Source organism: Mauremys reevesii, linkage group 15 (genome assembly GCF_016161935.1).
Source record: "Mauremys reevesii isolate NIE-2019 linkage group 15, ASM1616193v1, whole genome shotgun sequence".
In the NCBI taxonomy this organism is placed as follows: domain Eukaryota; kingdom Metazoa; phylum Chordata; order Testudines; family Geoemydidae; genus Mauremys; species Mauremys reevesii.
The window spans coordinates 14,366,725-14,380,834 of NC_052637.1; the positions used below are offsets into that span (position 1 = coordinate 14,366,725).

The following is a 14,110-nucleotide window of genomic DNA, read 5'->3' on the forward strand; positions in this document are numbered from 1 at the left end:
CTGGTAGAAGGTCACAAATGTAACCATTAGCAGAGCTGGGAATGGAATGCAGGACTGCAGATTCATAACTGTCCTTCCTACTCTAACCCATTAGACTTACTCCTGGGGGAATTCTGCACCATTGCACAATACAGAATTTTGCAGAAATTAACGTGCACGCAGAATTTCCTTTCCCCCACAGAAATGGGCTGCAGAGCTGCTGGTCACCCCTAGGGGCTGCTGGACCCAGTAAAGCCGAGCTCGCACATAGACAACACTGCTGGGTGGTGGGAGGAGGGAGCTGGAGGTTTCCTGGCAGCTGCAATTCCCAGCACGCCCTGAGGAAATGAGGCGGTGGAGTGCAGGAAACTCCACACAAGCCTGGGACCCAACCTCAGGCTTATCCCTGGGCTTGGGGGGGGGGGGGGAGGGGTGTGGGTATATGGGCTGGGGGGACCCTGCAGCTGGGTTCCGGGGAGGAGGGAGTATGGGTATCTGGGATGGGGGGGGCTCTGCAGCTGGGCTCTTGAGAGGTAGGGCAGTCAGGTGTATTGGCTGGGAAGGGGAGCACAGCTGGGCTCTGGAGGGGAGGGGTTGTGGGTGTCTGGCCCCCTGACTGGGCAGAGAAACAGGAACTGGGTTATCATAGCAGTTTCTTTAACTCTCTACTCCTGGGGGAATTTTTGTGTATGTCTGTATTGCTACAGAAATACTTGCTGACAGGTATTTTAAAATAAATTACTAAAATAATTGAAACTGGCTTGATTATGTAGTGTTATTTGGACCAATAAAATGTTCAGAATTTTAAACTATTGTCCACAGAATTTTATTTTTTTTTGGCATATAATTTTTAATTTTCGGGTGCAGAATTCCCCAAGAAGTAATTAGACCCTGTGCCCCACCCAGAGTGGAGAACAGAAGCCAGGAGTCCTGATTCCTAATCCCCTGCTTACACCATACTGCCCACATAGTAACAGTGCAATATCCCAAAGGTCTCACCTCCTCATCTGGCTCCAGCCCACCTCACTGCCTGCAGAGATAGCCAGTACACGGAGCACTGCTCTGAAATCCTGTCACTTCAGACCAGCAGCTCTCACTGCCTTATAACTACAGACCCACAGGCCCCCTTCACTGCTTCTCTGAATAACATCCCCCCACCTCTGTCCTGAGAGGCAGAGATGAGTCTGACACAAACTGTAACTCTTCTCTGTACTCTAAAGTGTATGTGGAACCCACAGAAATGTCACCCAACTCATCCCATCACCTGCTCCCTCCGACTATAAAACGACCAGCTCCTCAGTACCAAGAGTTCCTTCCTCCCTGGCCAACACCAACCATCCTCCACTGAAATCCAAATCATCCACTTGCCTTCTACTCCTATCCAGACCCTCCACATTTACAATTTGCTGCAGGAGGACACAGGGAGAGCTCCCACCACCTTCTATCCTGTGGGATATTAGAGCAATCTTTGCCTTATAGCTTTTCCTACAGACAGAACACTTATAGGGTCTCCCTAGAGTGTCAGTTCTCAGATGTTTAATAGGGACTGAGCTGTAACTGAAGCTTTACCAACAGTCAAGGCAACTATAGGGTCTCTCTCCCATGTGCACTTTCTGATGTGTAATGAGATGTGAGCTACGACTGAAGCTTTTCCCACACTTGGGGCATTTATAGGGTCTCTCTCCAGTATGGACTCTCTGATGTGCAATGAGGTTTGAGCTACCACTGAAGCTTTTCCCACAGTTGAGGCATCTATAGGGTCTCTGTCCTGTATGGACATTCAGATGTGCAATGAGGTGTGAGCTACAACTGAAGCTCTTCCCACATTCAAGACATTTATAGGGTCTCTCCCCGGTATGGACTCTCTCATGTGCAATGAGATGTGAGCTACAACTGAAGCTTGTCCCACAGTCGAGGCATTTATAGGGTCTCTCTCCTGTATGGACTCTCTGATGTACAATGAGATGTGAGCTACAACTGAAGCTTTTCCCACACTCGGGGCATTTATAGGGTCTTTCTCCTGTATGGACACTCTGATGTACTATGAGGTTTGAGCTGCGGCTGAAGCTTTTCCCACATTCAGGGCATTTATAGGGTCTCTCTCCCGTATGGATGCTCTGATGTGCAATGAGGTTTGAACCGCGGCTGAAGCTTTTCCCACATTCTGGGCATTTATAGGGTCTCTCTCCTGTATGGACTCTCTGATGCGCAATGAGGTTTGAGCTACGACTGAAGCTTTTCCCACACTCAAGGCATTTATAGATTTTCTCTCCATTGTGGATTCTTCGATGTACAATCAGGTTTGGACTCCCACTGAAAGTTTTCCTGCATCCAGCATCTTCATAGAGTTTCTCTTCCATGCAGATCCTTGGGTGGATCACAGTTTCATTCAGGTTATTCAAACTTCCATCTCGGAGAGTGGATTTACTCTGTCTCTCCCCTTGGTAGTCTCCCTGCAGCCTCTCTGGTCTGGGCAGACCCTCACAGGTATTCCCCTGCTCCAGACTCTGGGAAACATGGCCTTCAGATCTTCCCAGTACAGTCCCCTGTGGTTGTACTTGCTCTGGATCTTCCTGTTCAGGATTCTTCTTCTCATTCTCACCCACCAACCCATCACCTGCTAGGACAGAGAGAGAATCCAGACATGAGTCCTTCCCTGTGCCGAGGAGAAAGGGAAGCTCAGGAAGGGGAATGGCTAAGGGGTGGAACAAACAGAAATATCTCTTGGGGAGATAGGAAAGACAGGAGCCATGAGTGATTTCTACCGTGAGAACCTGCAGGGGACAATCCTGACCCAGGTGAAGTGAGGCAGAAAGCAAGAAACGTGTAGGCCCTTTGTGGGAGTCCCAGCTGTTTGTGCCAATAATGAGTGGATTGTGAATCCATATAACTAATTCCTCACCTGGGCTGGGGTTTCTCAGGGTCTCTCTTTCCACGCAGCACTGTAGCTCTGTGACCCACAGTTCTTCCCCTTGTTCCAGCTGGGAGATCACCTCAAGTTTGGGAATGGGAAATCCTGCACCAGGGAAAGAAAAGCAGTGAAAACAGGGTCTTACAGTTACTCAGAGACACAGATGTTTCCATATATGCTGAGTGGGAAGATGCCCTTGAATAAAACCAACAGGTGAGGAAATGTTCCTGGAGACCATTCGAGCAGACTGGATGGTTCCTGGGAGATGTGCCGTTTCCTCTGCAGGCAATACAAGGATCTCCACACTGGGGGATTTTAAAAATCTGGCACAGAACAATAGTTCATTCAACCTCTTACCCCTTTGTAAGCCTGCTGAGACCAGAACCAGTCCTGGGAAGAGCAGGACACACAAAATCCCAGTATGTGAGAATGAGCCCATGTTTAAAAAGACAAGAGGAGCACATCACCTACCCTCTCCCTTTGATGGGGACGGATTAATATCTCCACTCTGTCTCCGAATTGCCTCTTCCCTGGAAGGGGGATGGAGGTGATAGACTGGCTCTCAAGAGTACTGGGGACTATGGGGCTGATCCCCCTGAAATCTGACTAGGAAAGAAACCTGAGTAGAAGCCAATTTTGGTTCATCAGAGATCCCTCTGGTTCTAATACCCAAGGGGACAGGAATCCTTACCCAGCGAGGTCACATTCTCATAATTCTCCTGCATCACATCCATGTAGAGGTTTCTCTGACATAGGTCCAGCAGAGCCCACTCCTCCTCCGTGAAATACACTGCAACCTCCTCGAAGGTCACCGGCCCCTGAAACAGCCAGAGTCCCCAACTCAGGACCTGTTCCCCCGGCCGCAATGCCCCCAGTTCAGTCACAGGCAGTGTGATGGGGGGTGCAAGAGCTGAGTTTGGGTTAGTTAGGCCCAATCAGCTAATTAGGCTGCAAACAAAGGAGCTTTAGGCTAGAGGCAGCTAATTAGAGAGAGGCTCACCTATGCAGGGGCAGGCGGGGCCTATATAAGCCAGGAAGCTGGCTACAGACAGGGGCAGCGGGAAAGCAGGCTGCAGTCACTCCCTGGGAGGAGGGAGCTTGGCGTGGCAAACTCAGTGAAAGGGGAGAACCACAGAGGATGGCAAGGCTCAGGGGAAAAATAGCGAGGTATGGGGTAGGCTAGAGATTGGCTGCGGATGAGAAGGCCCTTGAGCCAGGACCCAGAGAGGGGGCAGTGGGTGAGTCCCCCCTACCAGGCACTGATGAAGTGGCACTGATGGGGCAGTGAGCAGGGAGACTGCCTGAGCCCTGGATTGTCAAGAGGGACTTTGATAGCCCGGATGGAAGTGGGGAACATGTATGATGACTCGTCCCAAGGGCTGAGTCATGAAGAGGAGACTGCGGTTCTAAGAGTGAGAGGGGTCCGCAGGATGATGGGAGAGACACTGCTAGAGGAGGGCAGCACCTGGCAGGAGGTGCCATGTGCAGTGGTCAACCACATGATGGGTAGGGCTGGTCAATCTCCCTGCTTTCTCTGGGCAAGAAGGGTAAAATTTCTCAAATTCTTCATTAAAAACCTACACTGTTTCCATGGTGAAACTGTGATGCCCAGAGCTGTTGACTCCAGTGATTTCATCACAGGTCTCACAATATTTATTTGAGAGTTATAAAATTATCCCATGAACTCACAATTCCTAGCACAGAACATAAGAACAGTCATACTGTGTCAGACCAAAGGTCCATCTAGCCCAGTATCCTGTCTTCAACAGTGGCCAACACCAGGTGCTTCAGAGAGAATGAACAGAACAGATGATCATGAAGTGATTCATTCCCTGTCGCCCATTCCCAACTTCTGGCAAACAGAGGCTAGGGACACTATTCCTGCCCAACCTGGCTAATAGTCATTGATGGACCTATCGTCCATGAATGTATCTAGTGCTTTTTTAAACCCTGTCATACTCTTCTCCTTCACAATATCCTCTGGCAAGGAGTTCCACAGGTTGACAGTATTTGTACTGTTCCCTGTCTGACATGGCTACCATCTCCCATCTCTGTCAGGGGGTCTGAAATCAAACTGGCCACCATTTCCCTACACTTTTGGCATGTAGAAGTGAGGCTTCCTCTAATAAAGAGGGCCACCACCTCCCATGGTTTTCTTTGAAACAGGAGCCATGCTCTCCGCAGGGAATACGGCTGCTGCTCTGTGCTTGGGAGATTGGATAGGAAACTGAATAGAAAAGGAATGTGGGGAGTTAGTGGCAGGGTGCTGGTGGTGGTGAAGGGAATGAGTGGGGAAGGCATGAGAGACAGAGTGGGGTGAAGAGTAAAGTGTGGGTGTGGGGCAGACAGTGGGAGGGTGCTGTGTAATGTGGGGAGTGGGGTGAGGTGGATACACAGTAAGTGTTGAGAGCTAGAGGGAGGCCGAGCGGGGTGCAGGGTGATTTGTGGGGGGCAGACTGACATTAAGGGGTTCAGGAAGATGTGTGGGTTTGGCAGGGAAGATGGAGTGGAGGGGAACTGGGGTGCAGGGGGAGCTTTAGGAGGCTTCAGGGGAAGGTGTGGTGTAGGAAGGAGAGGGAGTTGGTGCAGGAAGGAATGTGAGGGGACTTTGGGTGTGCAGGGCATGTGGGGATATAGCAGCTGTGAGAGGTATGAGACTGAAGGGAAAAAGAGGTGAGTATAGGAGGTGGGGCAAGTGGCCCTTCTTATGTTCTTATTCAAGCCCATCCTCTGACTTTCCAGAGAGCTCATGGCTGCTGTGCAAGGGCAATGGGCCTCTGATATTGGCACATCCTGGGTTTTGTGACCTCACCCAGGAGAATATCCCCCAACCCCTGCTGGGAATGTCACTGGATTTTCAGGCCCCACATTCACAGACCCCAGCAGAGAGATTTCATTTCCTCTTCTCCTCCCCTTCTGCTTTCCCTGCCCCACGAATTCACTCCAGACCAAACCCACCATCTCCTACCTGAGCTTGTTCCACTTCAGCCATTTCCCTGCCCCGTCCCCTGGGACGATCTGGATCAAAACACGGACGTTATTCTGCAGCCTGTTAGGGCGAGATGGGCAATTGGAGAGGTCTCAGAAGGGGCTTTGGTTCATTTCACACCCCGAGACCGCCCTCCCCCCCCCCGCGCGCTCTTTCCCTGCAGAGGATCTAGCCTCTGCCAGGCTGGGAAAACACTTGGTCACTTTATTACTCGCTTGAGCCAGGATCAGCCTTTGAATTTACACCCACAGTTCTGCACCCACCGTTATTTTCCAGCCACTCCTCTCCCAAGGGGGACAGGCAGCGGGGACCCAGCTCCCTGTGCTCCTGGCTGGAGCTTTTCTCCAGGACCCCAGAGATCTCCCAGCGCTGTTTCCCCTCCCGGCCCCAGCGCGGTCCCTCGGGTCTCTGCAGGCTCCGGCTCGGGGAGAGACCCCGCTGCAGCCGCCCGCTGCTCGGTCCCACTCCCAGCTCCCAGACAACGGAGGCGGCAGCAGCAGCAGCGTCTGGCCCGGGAAGCTCCGACCCCGAGCAGAGCGAGAGGCAGCGATCGCAGCCTCCGGAGCCCCCCGGTGGCCCCGGCTAACGACACCCGAGGGCTGGGGACGTGGCCCGAGTCTCCCGGCGAGGCTGCAGCCCGGACGGTAGCCGGGCACAGGAAGGGGCTGGATCAGCCGAGCGCGGCTGTATCCGGGGTGGAACCGGGAGAGTTCGGGGCTTCGGCGCTGCAAGACGTAAATGAGAATTATAGTAACGCTGCTCCCCGGCGGGTCTGTGCGAGGGGAGACCTGCATTAAACCCCCTCTGTGCCCAGCCGGAGGGACTCTCTGCGGGGGCTGGAACCAGCCCCGCCCCCTGGGGCAGCCCCGGGCTCTGCCGACACCAGCCCCTGAGCCGGAGCCTGCAGGTGAGGGGAGAGACCCGGGGGCCGGGCAGGAAAGTGACTCTCTGATCTCACAGGCCCTGGGAACCCGCTGCCTTGTGAACGTGCCCGCAGCAGCATCTGAGCTGCCTTAACAGAAATGAAGCCGCTGCCCCGAGGTCCTGTCAGGATTTTCCCCAGGGGCCAGAGCAGGAGGACGAGGTAATGGGGCTACAGGGGGACCATGAAGGGGCCCACGGGGGGAGGGTGTTGCCCTTTGTTTCTCCGAGGAAGTGAAGTTGTCAGGAAGGCGAAGCTTGGCAGATTTAATCAGCTCTGCCCAGTTAGGGAAGTAGAGAGACAAGGTGGGGGAGGTAATAGCTTTTATTGGACCAAGTGCTGTTGGTGAGAGAGACAAACTTTCGAGCTACAGGGTGCTCTTCATCAGCTATGGCTATAGCTACACTACCAGTTATGTTGCTCAGGGGTGTGAATAAACCACCTCCCTGAGTGACATAAGCAGGGCCATCCCTAGGGGGATGCAGGGCCAGGGACAACCTCCCCCCTCCGCCCCAGGCCCCACCCCACTCCATCCCTTCCCCCAAATCCCCACCCTGCCTCTTCCTGCCCCTGCCCCGCCTCTTCGTGCCCCTCCGCCCCCTTCCCAGAGCGATGCTAGAAGCCGTCAAGGTGGGCTGCCGCTTCCCACCAGTGAGTGCAGGCCTGACCCCTGCTGCCCGTGCCAGGACCCTCGCTAAGCCCCCGGGCCAGCCTGGCCCCCTGCACTCTAAGCCCATCCCCCCTGGCCCGCCTAGCACCGCCCGCATGACACGCACACAGAGCTGTCCCTGTGGGACCCCTCAAGAAACACACCCACTCAATGAGGATTCCCTCTTTACAATTACATTTTGTGATCTGTCAGTTAGCTAGTTTTTAATCCATTTAGTGTGTGCCATGTTGATTTGTATCAATCTAGTTTCTTTAATTAAAATGTCTTGCAGTATCGGGTCAAATGCCTTACAGAAAATCTGTTACATCAGTGCTATTACCTTTGTCAATCTAATTTGTAATCTCATTAAAAAAAAATCTAGTTTAACAAAATCCATTTACCATATATCTATGTTGATTGACATTAACTGTATTACTCTCCTTTAATTCTTTACGTCTCATATCAGCTGTTCTGTTTTGCTTGGGATCGATGTCAGGCTGATGGGCCTATAATTACCCAAGTCATCCCATTTACCCCTTTGAAGCACAACATTAGCTTTCTTCCAGTCCCATGGAACTTCTCCATTGTTCCAACACCTTTTGAAAATTAACATTAAAAGCAGTAGGTCCAGATTCACAAAGGTGCTTGGGCACCTAACCCCCAGACTGAGTTGCCTAAGTCCTGTTTTTAGGCACCACCATGATCCGCAGAAGTCCCACTCAGCTGCCGCCTAATCCTGTAGGCAGCTAACCGCATTCAGCACCTTTGTTTTTGCAGGAAGAGCTCCCTTGGTGCCTATGTTTCTGCCTCTGGGCATGTGCATCACCCTAGGTACCCAGACATCTCTGTCCTGCCTAAGCCTCAGTGCTATTCACAACCCGAGGGATAGTAGGTGGCAGAGTGTTTAAATCTCCTGGGGGGCCAGATCTGGTAGGTGTGCTTAGAGGCCTCCTAGATCTATGCAAAACAGCCTTGAGAGTGCAAGGGGGAAGGCAGGCCTCCCTTATAACACAAGAGGTGGGAGGCCATCCATTCACGTCCCTCCTCTGGCTGCTGAGGGATTTGAACAGGGATCTGCTATCTCCAGGTGAGTCCTCTTAACCACTGAACTATGCGATGTTCTATTGCGGGTCATGCTCTGTCTCGCCTGTTGAAGTTGTTCCATTTTAATTAAATATTAATTGGGCTAGAAATAAAGTTAGAACGACTCGGTAGCCTAGTGGGGTTAAAGTACTCACCTGAGAGGTAGCAAAATCCCTTCTCATCAGGCAGAGTGGGGAACTGAACCAGAATCTTCCACACCCTGGGTGAATGTCAGAATCACCGGGCTAAAGGTTCCAGGGGAGGGCCTGCCCCCCACCCTGTTTTATGTAGATCTGGGGAGCCTCTGAGCATGTCTACTAGATCAGGCCATGCATGCAATTTAGGCAGAGGAATAACTTTCTTCCCCCGGTTTGTGGCTCACTAGCAGAAATAAGTGCCCCCCCTGCAGCCCGGATTTAGATGCCAAGCTTTGTGAGAGGTTTGAGATGCACCTCTCTCCTTGGCATCTCCCACTGGCTGGCTTAGGCAGCTGCCCACCTAGGGTGCTGGCTTTTGTGGATTCCATTCTAAAGTGCCTGTTGCACAGGGAGCTCAGGCATGTAACTCAGACTTTGTGGATCCCAGCATTATTCTTGTGATTTGCCAGGCGCCTAAAAGTTAGGTGTTGCAACACTCAGTGTCACACTGCCTAAGCCCCTCAGGTTCTGTGGGTACCCGTTCCTTTGTTGAACCCGGGGTAGAAGTGCTTCCTGAATCTGGTTGTCCAAGAACTCTTCTGATGCTCTGTAGCATCTGTACTTGTCCTGCCAAACCACTGATCTTTCTTCCAGCATAGTCACCAACTAGCACTTCATCCAGAGGAAGTCCCTTCTGGCTTCCACCAGGACAGAAAACATGGCACATCTGAACCACTGTGCCATCGCTGGCAATCACGATAATGAATGTAGAACTGTATGTAGGAAGAAAGCCTCTCACGCTTCCTCTCTAAACTGCCTTCAAAATGTCCCTGTTTGCCTCTCCAGTTCTTTGGCAAATCACAAGTTTTTTAAAAAAATAATAAATGTTTCGTTATTTACCTTCTGGTTTTTGAGACTCGTGGAGGGAGAGAGCTGCCTGGCCCCAGCATGTATGTGTAAAGTGAGCGTGTGTGTGCACACGTATCACATCACAGTGACAAAACTCCATCTGCAACAGTACACATGGAAAAATGCGGCCTCACCCACTCACTCTCCCCTACCACTGGGACGGGACAGATGTCCTTCAGTCCCTCTCCACGCACCTCCCTTATCACTATTTTGTCTCCTCTCTTCCCCAGCCAGTTTCCTGTCCACCCCACCATGGCTTCCCAGAATCTCCTCTTCCCACCTGTCCTCGTATTCATCTGTCTTTCCCTGGCCAGTCTGCTACCTCTCTCAGCTGCTATCTCATATGCCCAAATCCCGGCACCTCATCAGCCTCTCTCCAGCTCTCACACATCCTCCTCTGCCTGTCAGCCTCCCTATAGCTCCCCATATTTCCATGTATCCTCATAGTTTCCCATCCACTCTCTTAACCCCAGAGCTGCAGCCATATTCCTTCAGTCTCATTGAAAACAATGGGAGCTGGTAGCCATCTTTACTAGGAGCAGCCTCACTTCCACATGCCAAAATTTCAGGAAAATAGTAGCCATTTTGAATAAGGGCAGTGTGAGTCCAGCCCCCCTGGAAGTCATGGAAAGATGACAGGCATGTGGAGCAAGGGGAAAATGTGTGAGTTCTGTGCCAGGAATTGTGAGATCTTTGTGAGAAACTTCTAAAAATCCCAACTAAATATCATGAGTATCATGACAAAATTACCGGAGTTGGCATCTCTGGGCATCACATTTTCCACACAGAAACTGTGTGTTTTTAATGAAAGCTTTGAGAAATATCCTTTTCCACAGGGAAAGTTCCCCTTTGTCTCTGGGAAGGGGGATTTTGCAGCCCTGCCTGGGATTGAACTGGTGGGACTGTGATGGGGGCAGCAAGTTCTGAGTGGGGGACTCTGGCTGTTTCAGGGGTCGGTAACCTTCGAGGAGTTGGCTGCGTATTTCACGGAGGAGAAGTGGGCTGTGCTGGACCCCTGTCAGAGAGCCCTCTACAGGGACGTCATGCAGGAGAACTATGAGAACGTGACCTCGTTGGGTAAGAATTCCTGTCCCCTCGGGTATTAGAAGTCCTGGGTCCATTTCTGCTCAGGGTTCTTCCCTGGTCCCTTAGATTTCCCTGGACCCAGCACATCTGGAAAACAACTCTGTATCAGAATCATGGTAAACCCCTGGTCTCTTTCAGTTCTGTGTCATCTCACCCAGGTCCGGATTATGCCTAGCAGGTGTCATATCCTCATGGCAGATGTCACACACAGCTTCCCACCCACCCTGACTGACACCTGGCTGTCCCCCACAGATGGGATGTGGAACCAGAATTGGTCCCCTCCTGTTTCTCCGCTGGGAAAGGGTTTGGGGGGGAGTTCCCTACTGATTTTTCAATCTCCCCAGCAGTTATTTTGATTTTTTCCCCCCCATTTGCCTTTTCCCTTTCTGAAGTTTTCATTCTCACAGTGCAGGGAGTGACTCCTGGATTCTGTCTCTATCCCAGCAGGTGATGGGACGGGGAGTGAGAACGAAGTGGGGAATCCTCCTCAGGAAGGTCCTGAGCAAGTGCAACGGCCCAGGGCATTAGCAGAGAACATTTCCCACAGTCCTGAGCAAGGAGACACCTGTGAGAGTCAGCACAGGGTGGAGATGCAGCAGGGAACCCATCCAGGGAACAGACAGGATAAATCTACTCACCAGGGGGGCAGTTTGAAAGACCTTAATAAAGACTTGATGCAGCCGAGAAACTGCCCAAAAGATAAACTGTATCAGTGTGCTGAGTGTGACAGAAGCTTCAATCGCAGTTCAAACCTTCTTGTCCATCAGAGAGTCCACACAGGAGAGAAACCCTATAACTGCCCTAAGTGTGGGAAAAGCTTCAGTGATGGCTCAGCTCTGACTAAACATCAGAGGATCCACACCGGAGAGACACCCTATGTCTGCTCTGACTGTGGAGAAAGCTTCAATCAGAGATCAAACCTTACTGTACATCAGAGAGTCCACACAGGAGAGAGACCCTATAGCTGCCCCGACTGCGGAAAACGATTCACTCACTTCTCAAACCTTGTTAAACACCAGACAATCCATGCGGGAGAAAAACCCCATAAGTGCCCCAACTGTGGGAAACATTTCAGGTGGAGCTCACAACTTATTAAACACCTTGTTTCACACCAGAGAGCCCACAAGGGAGAAGAACCCTATCGCTGCTCTGACTGTGGGAAACGCTTCAGTTATAGCTCACACCTTAATAGACATCAAATTATCCATACTGGAGAGAGACCCTATAAATGCCCCGACTGTGGGAAAAGCTTCAAGCTTAGCTCCATCCTTCTTGTACATCAGAGAATCCACACAGGAGAGAGACCTTTCCACTGCCTTGAATGCGGGAAAAGCTTCTGTGACAGCTCAGGCCTTATTAGACATCGGAGAATCCATACTGGGGAAACACCCTTTCAATGTTCTATCTGTGGGAAAAGTTTCACTCGGAAATCGCATCTTATTTCACATCAGAGAACCCACACAGGAGAGACACCCTATAAATGTTCTGTCTGTGGGAAAAGCTACAAGGTGAAGGTCTCTCTAATATCTCACCAGAAACTCCACACAGGCTAGCATGTGGCAAGAGCTCTCCCTGTGAGGCAATGGGTCTCTGGCCTTCCAAAGCAAAGTGTAAATACGCTGCATTTGCAGATGGTCTGGGTTGGGCCAGCAGGTGGGCAGATGGTTTGGGTTTCAGGGTGGAATGGTTGATGGAGGCCAGAGGAGGAGAGAACACAGTACGGTGGGAGATGGGTCATTTCAGGGTCTGGGGAGAGCAGGCAATGGGGATTAGTGGGACATTTCTGCAGGTTCCCCACACACTTTCCAATGTAGAGAAAAGGTAAAAATGCTGCATTGCAGTTCGTGTCTGAGTCGTCTCTGTAGCTTCTAAGACCTCTTGGGACAAGGGGATTTATTTAGGGAAGCAGCGAGGGGTCCCGTGGGGCCATAGTGATAAAGCAGAGAGCTGCCAATCTGCAGTGACCGGATATCAGAGCAATTCACCGTTTATTGGAATCCTCTGCAGACAGGGTGGGGGAAACTTGGGAATTCATGGTGGAGATTCCGCAGTGAGGTGGGGTTTTGCACTGTTCCTATGAGGGCAGTATGGTATAATAGGCAGAGCAGGGGGCATCGGGCCACAGGATCTTGGTTCTGAGAGGGGAGTGAGGACTAATGGGTTAGAGCGGAGGGGACTGGGAGCCCTGACGCCTGGGTTCAATAACCAACTCTGCTAGTGTCTCCTGGTGTGATCTTGTACCAGCCACTTCCCCTCCTCTCTGTGCATCTATTGTTTCATCCCTACAACGCACGTACTAGCAGTCACTCACCTCCCCGTGGAGTTCTGAGATTGTCACTCGTTACTGTGTATTCAGAGGCTCAGGAGGAAAGAGGCACCATGGGAGGAAAGTTGCATTATTACCATTACTGTGTTGTATTACTATGTGACATTCTCCTGTTCCTTACCAGGTCTCTGTCGGGGGAGTGTGTTACTGAGCTGAAGGGAAGGGTTTTAGCTAGGTTCCCTTGTCCTTGTTCTCAGGCACAGGCTGTTACACACTCGGATTATTCCTGAAACAACTGCCCTGGATGGGAGTTTCTCCTTGTTTCAGGATGGTCGGGGAGGGAAGAGGAGAGGGTCTCGTGTTTCAGGGCATGCAGGTTTCAGGTTAACCTGTATTTCTCAGTGAAGTTTTTACCTCAATGGGTTTTTGATTTTCCAAATAAATTCCTGGTCAAATGTTTGTTGTGCATCTCTACTTCATCTTCTGGCGTATCCCTGGAATTTCCTCTGTTCTCCAGCTCTGGGCAGAGTGCCCCAGACTGGGTCAGTTTCCCCCTTACTTGCTCCTGCTTAGCAGGAATCACTCACTCCCAGTATCCAGCCCTTTCACTGATGTCTCTGCCCATGTGACTTTAGAAGGGGGGGTTGATTCAGGTGCCTCATGTCTTTGCTCTGAGTGTCTCTGGGCTCAGACTCCGTGTCTTCTTTTCCTCTCTCCCAGGGATTTAATTGGTGCAGAGGATAAACAGCCTCAGAGGCAGAATCTGGAGGCCCTGGCTGGGCGTGAGCTCCAGTGGTCACACACAGTTGGAGCGGGGCTTCCTGAGAACCTGGATTCATAGATGCTTCCAGAGGGGGAGCAGCCCATCTTCTCCCTGGCAGCATCTCCAGCATCTGTCCCCTCTTCCTGCTTTGTGCTCAGCTCTGTGAGGAATCCAGTGACTCCTGGGCAGAATTGTGACATTTCCCAGGGCCACAGAGCAGCTGTAGGGCTCTCAGATGTCCTCCATCGTAGGCCTTCGTTTCTCATCAGATGCCTGGATCCTCCTCCCAGTTTTCTGGAGGTTTTGCTGATGCTCTGCCTCCTTGCTGCGGTAACTGCATCACTCTAAGACTCTAAGGGACAACCCACTTTTCCCCCATACTCTGCTGTCCGGTTCTCTGTCCTAGAGCCCAGCTC

General features: G+C 51.5%; 2 protein-coding genes across 2 annotated transcripts; one reads left to right on the forward strand and one right to left on the reverse strand.

The window, feature by feature from the left end:
• Positions 1-421: 421 nt before the first annotated feature.
• On the reverse strand, positions 422-6,443 carry LOC120383020 (zinc finger protein 664-like). Its single transcript, XM_039500627.1, has 5 exons — positions 6,143-6,443; positions 5,859-5,939; positions 3,582-3,708; positions 2,882-2,995; positions 422-2,599 (listed from the first exon to the last, which is right to left on the reverse strand). The coding sequence occupies exons 2-5, from the start codon at positions 5,880-5,882 to the stop codon at positions 1,545-1,547; spliced, it is 1,320 nt and encodes a 439-aa protein (XP_039356561.1). The 5' UTR covers positions 5,883-5,939; positions 6,143-6,443; the 3' UTR covers positions 422-1,544.
• Positions 6,444-6,880: 437 nt separating this feature from the next.
• On the forward strand, positions 6,881-13,567 carry LOC120383026 (zinc finger protein 239-like). Its single transcript, XM_039500651.1, has 3 exons — positions 6,881-6,963; positions 10,530-10,656; positions 11,110-13,567. The coding sequence occupies exons 2-3, from the start codon at positions 10,623-10,625 to the stop codon at positions 12,216-12,218; spliced, it is 1,143 nt and encodes a 380-aa protein (XP_039356585.1). The 5' UTR covers positions 6,881-6,963; positions 10,530-10,622; the 3' UTR covers positions 12,219-13,567.
• Positions 13,568-14,110: the final 543 nt, after the last annotated feature.

Excerpts from the sequence above, each read along its gene's own strand:
- LOC120383020 (XM_039500627.1), bottom strand. The coding sequence starts at position 5,882 with ATGGCTGAAGTGGAACAAGCTCAG. Across the intron at positions 3,709-5,858 it reads CTGAAGTGGAACAAGCTCAG|GGGCCGGTGACCTTCGAGGA; the intron begins GTAGGAGATGGT and ends TGGCTGTTTCAG. Across the intron at positions 2,600-2,881 it reads CCTGAGAAACCCCAGCCCAG|CAGGTGATGGGTTGGTGGGT; the intron begins GTGAGGAATTAG and ends TCTCTGTCCTAG.
- LOC120383026 (XM_039500651.1), top strand. The coding sequence starts at position 10,623 with ATGCAGGAGAACTATGAGAACGTGACCTCGTTGG. Across the intron at positions 10,657-11,109 it reads TGAGAACGTGACCTCGTTGG|CAGGTGATGGGACGGGGAGT; the intron begins GTAAGAATTCCT and ends TCTCTATCCCAG.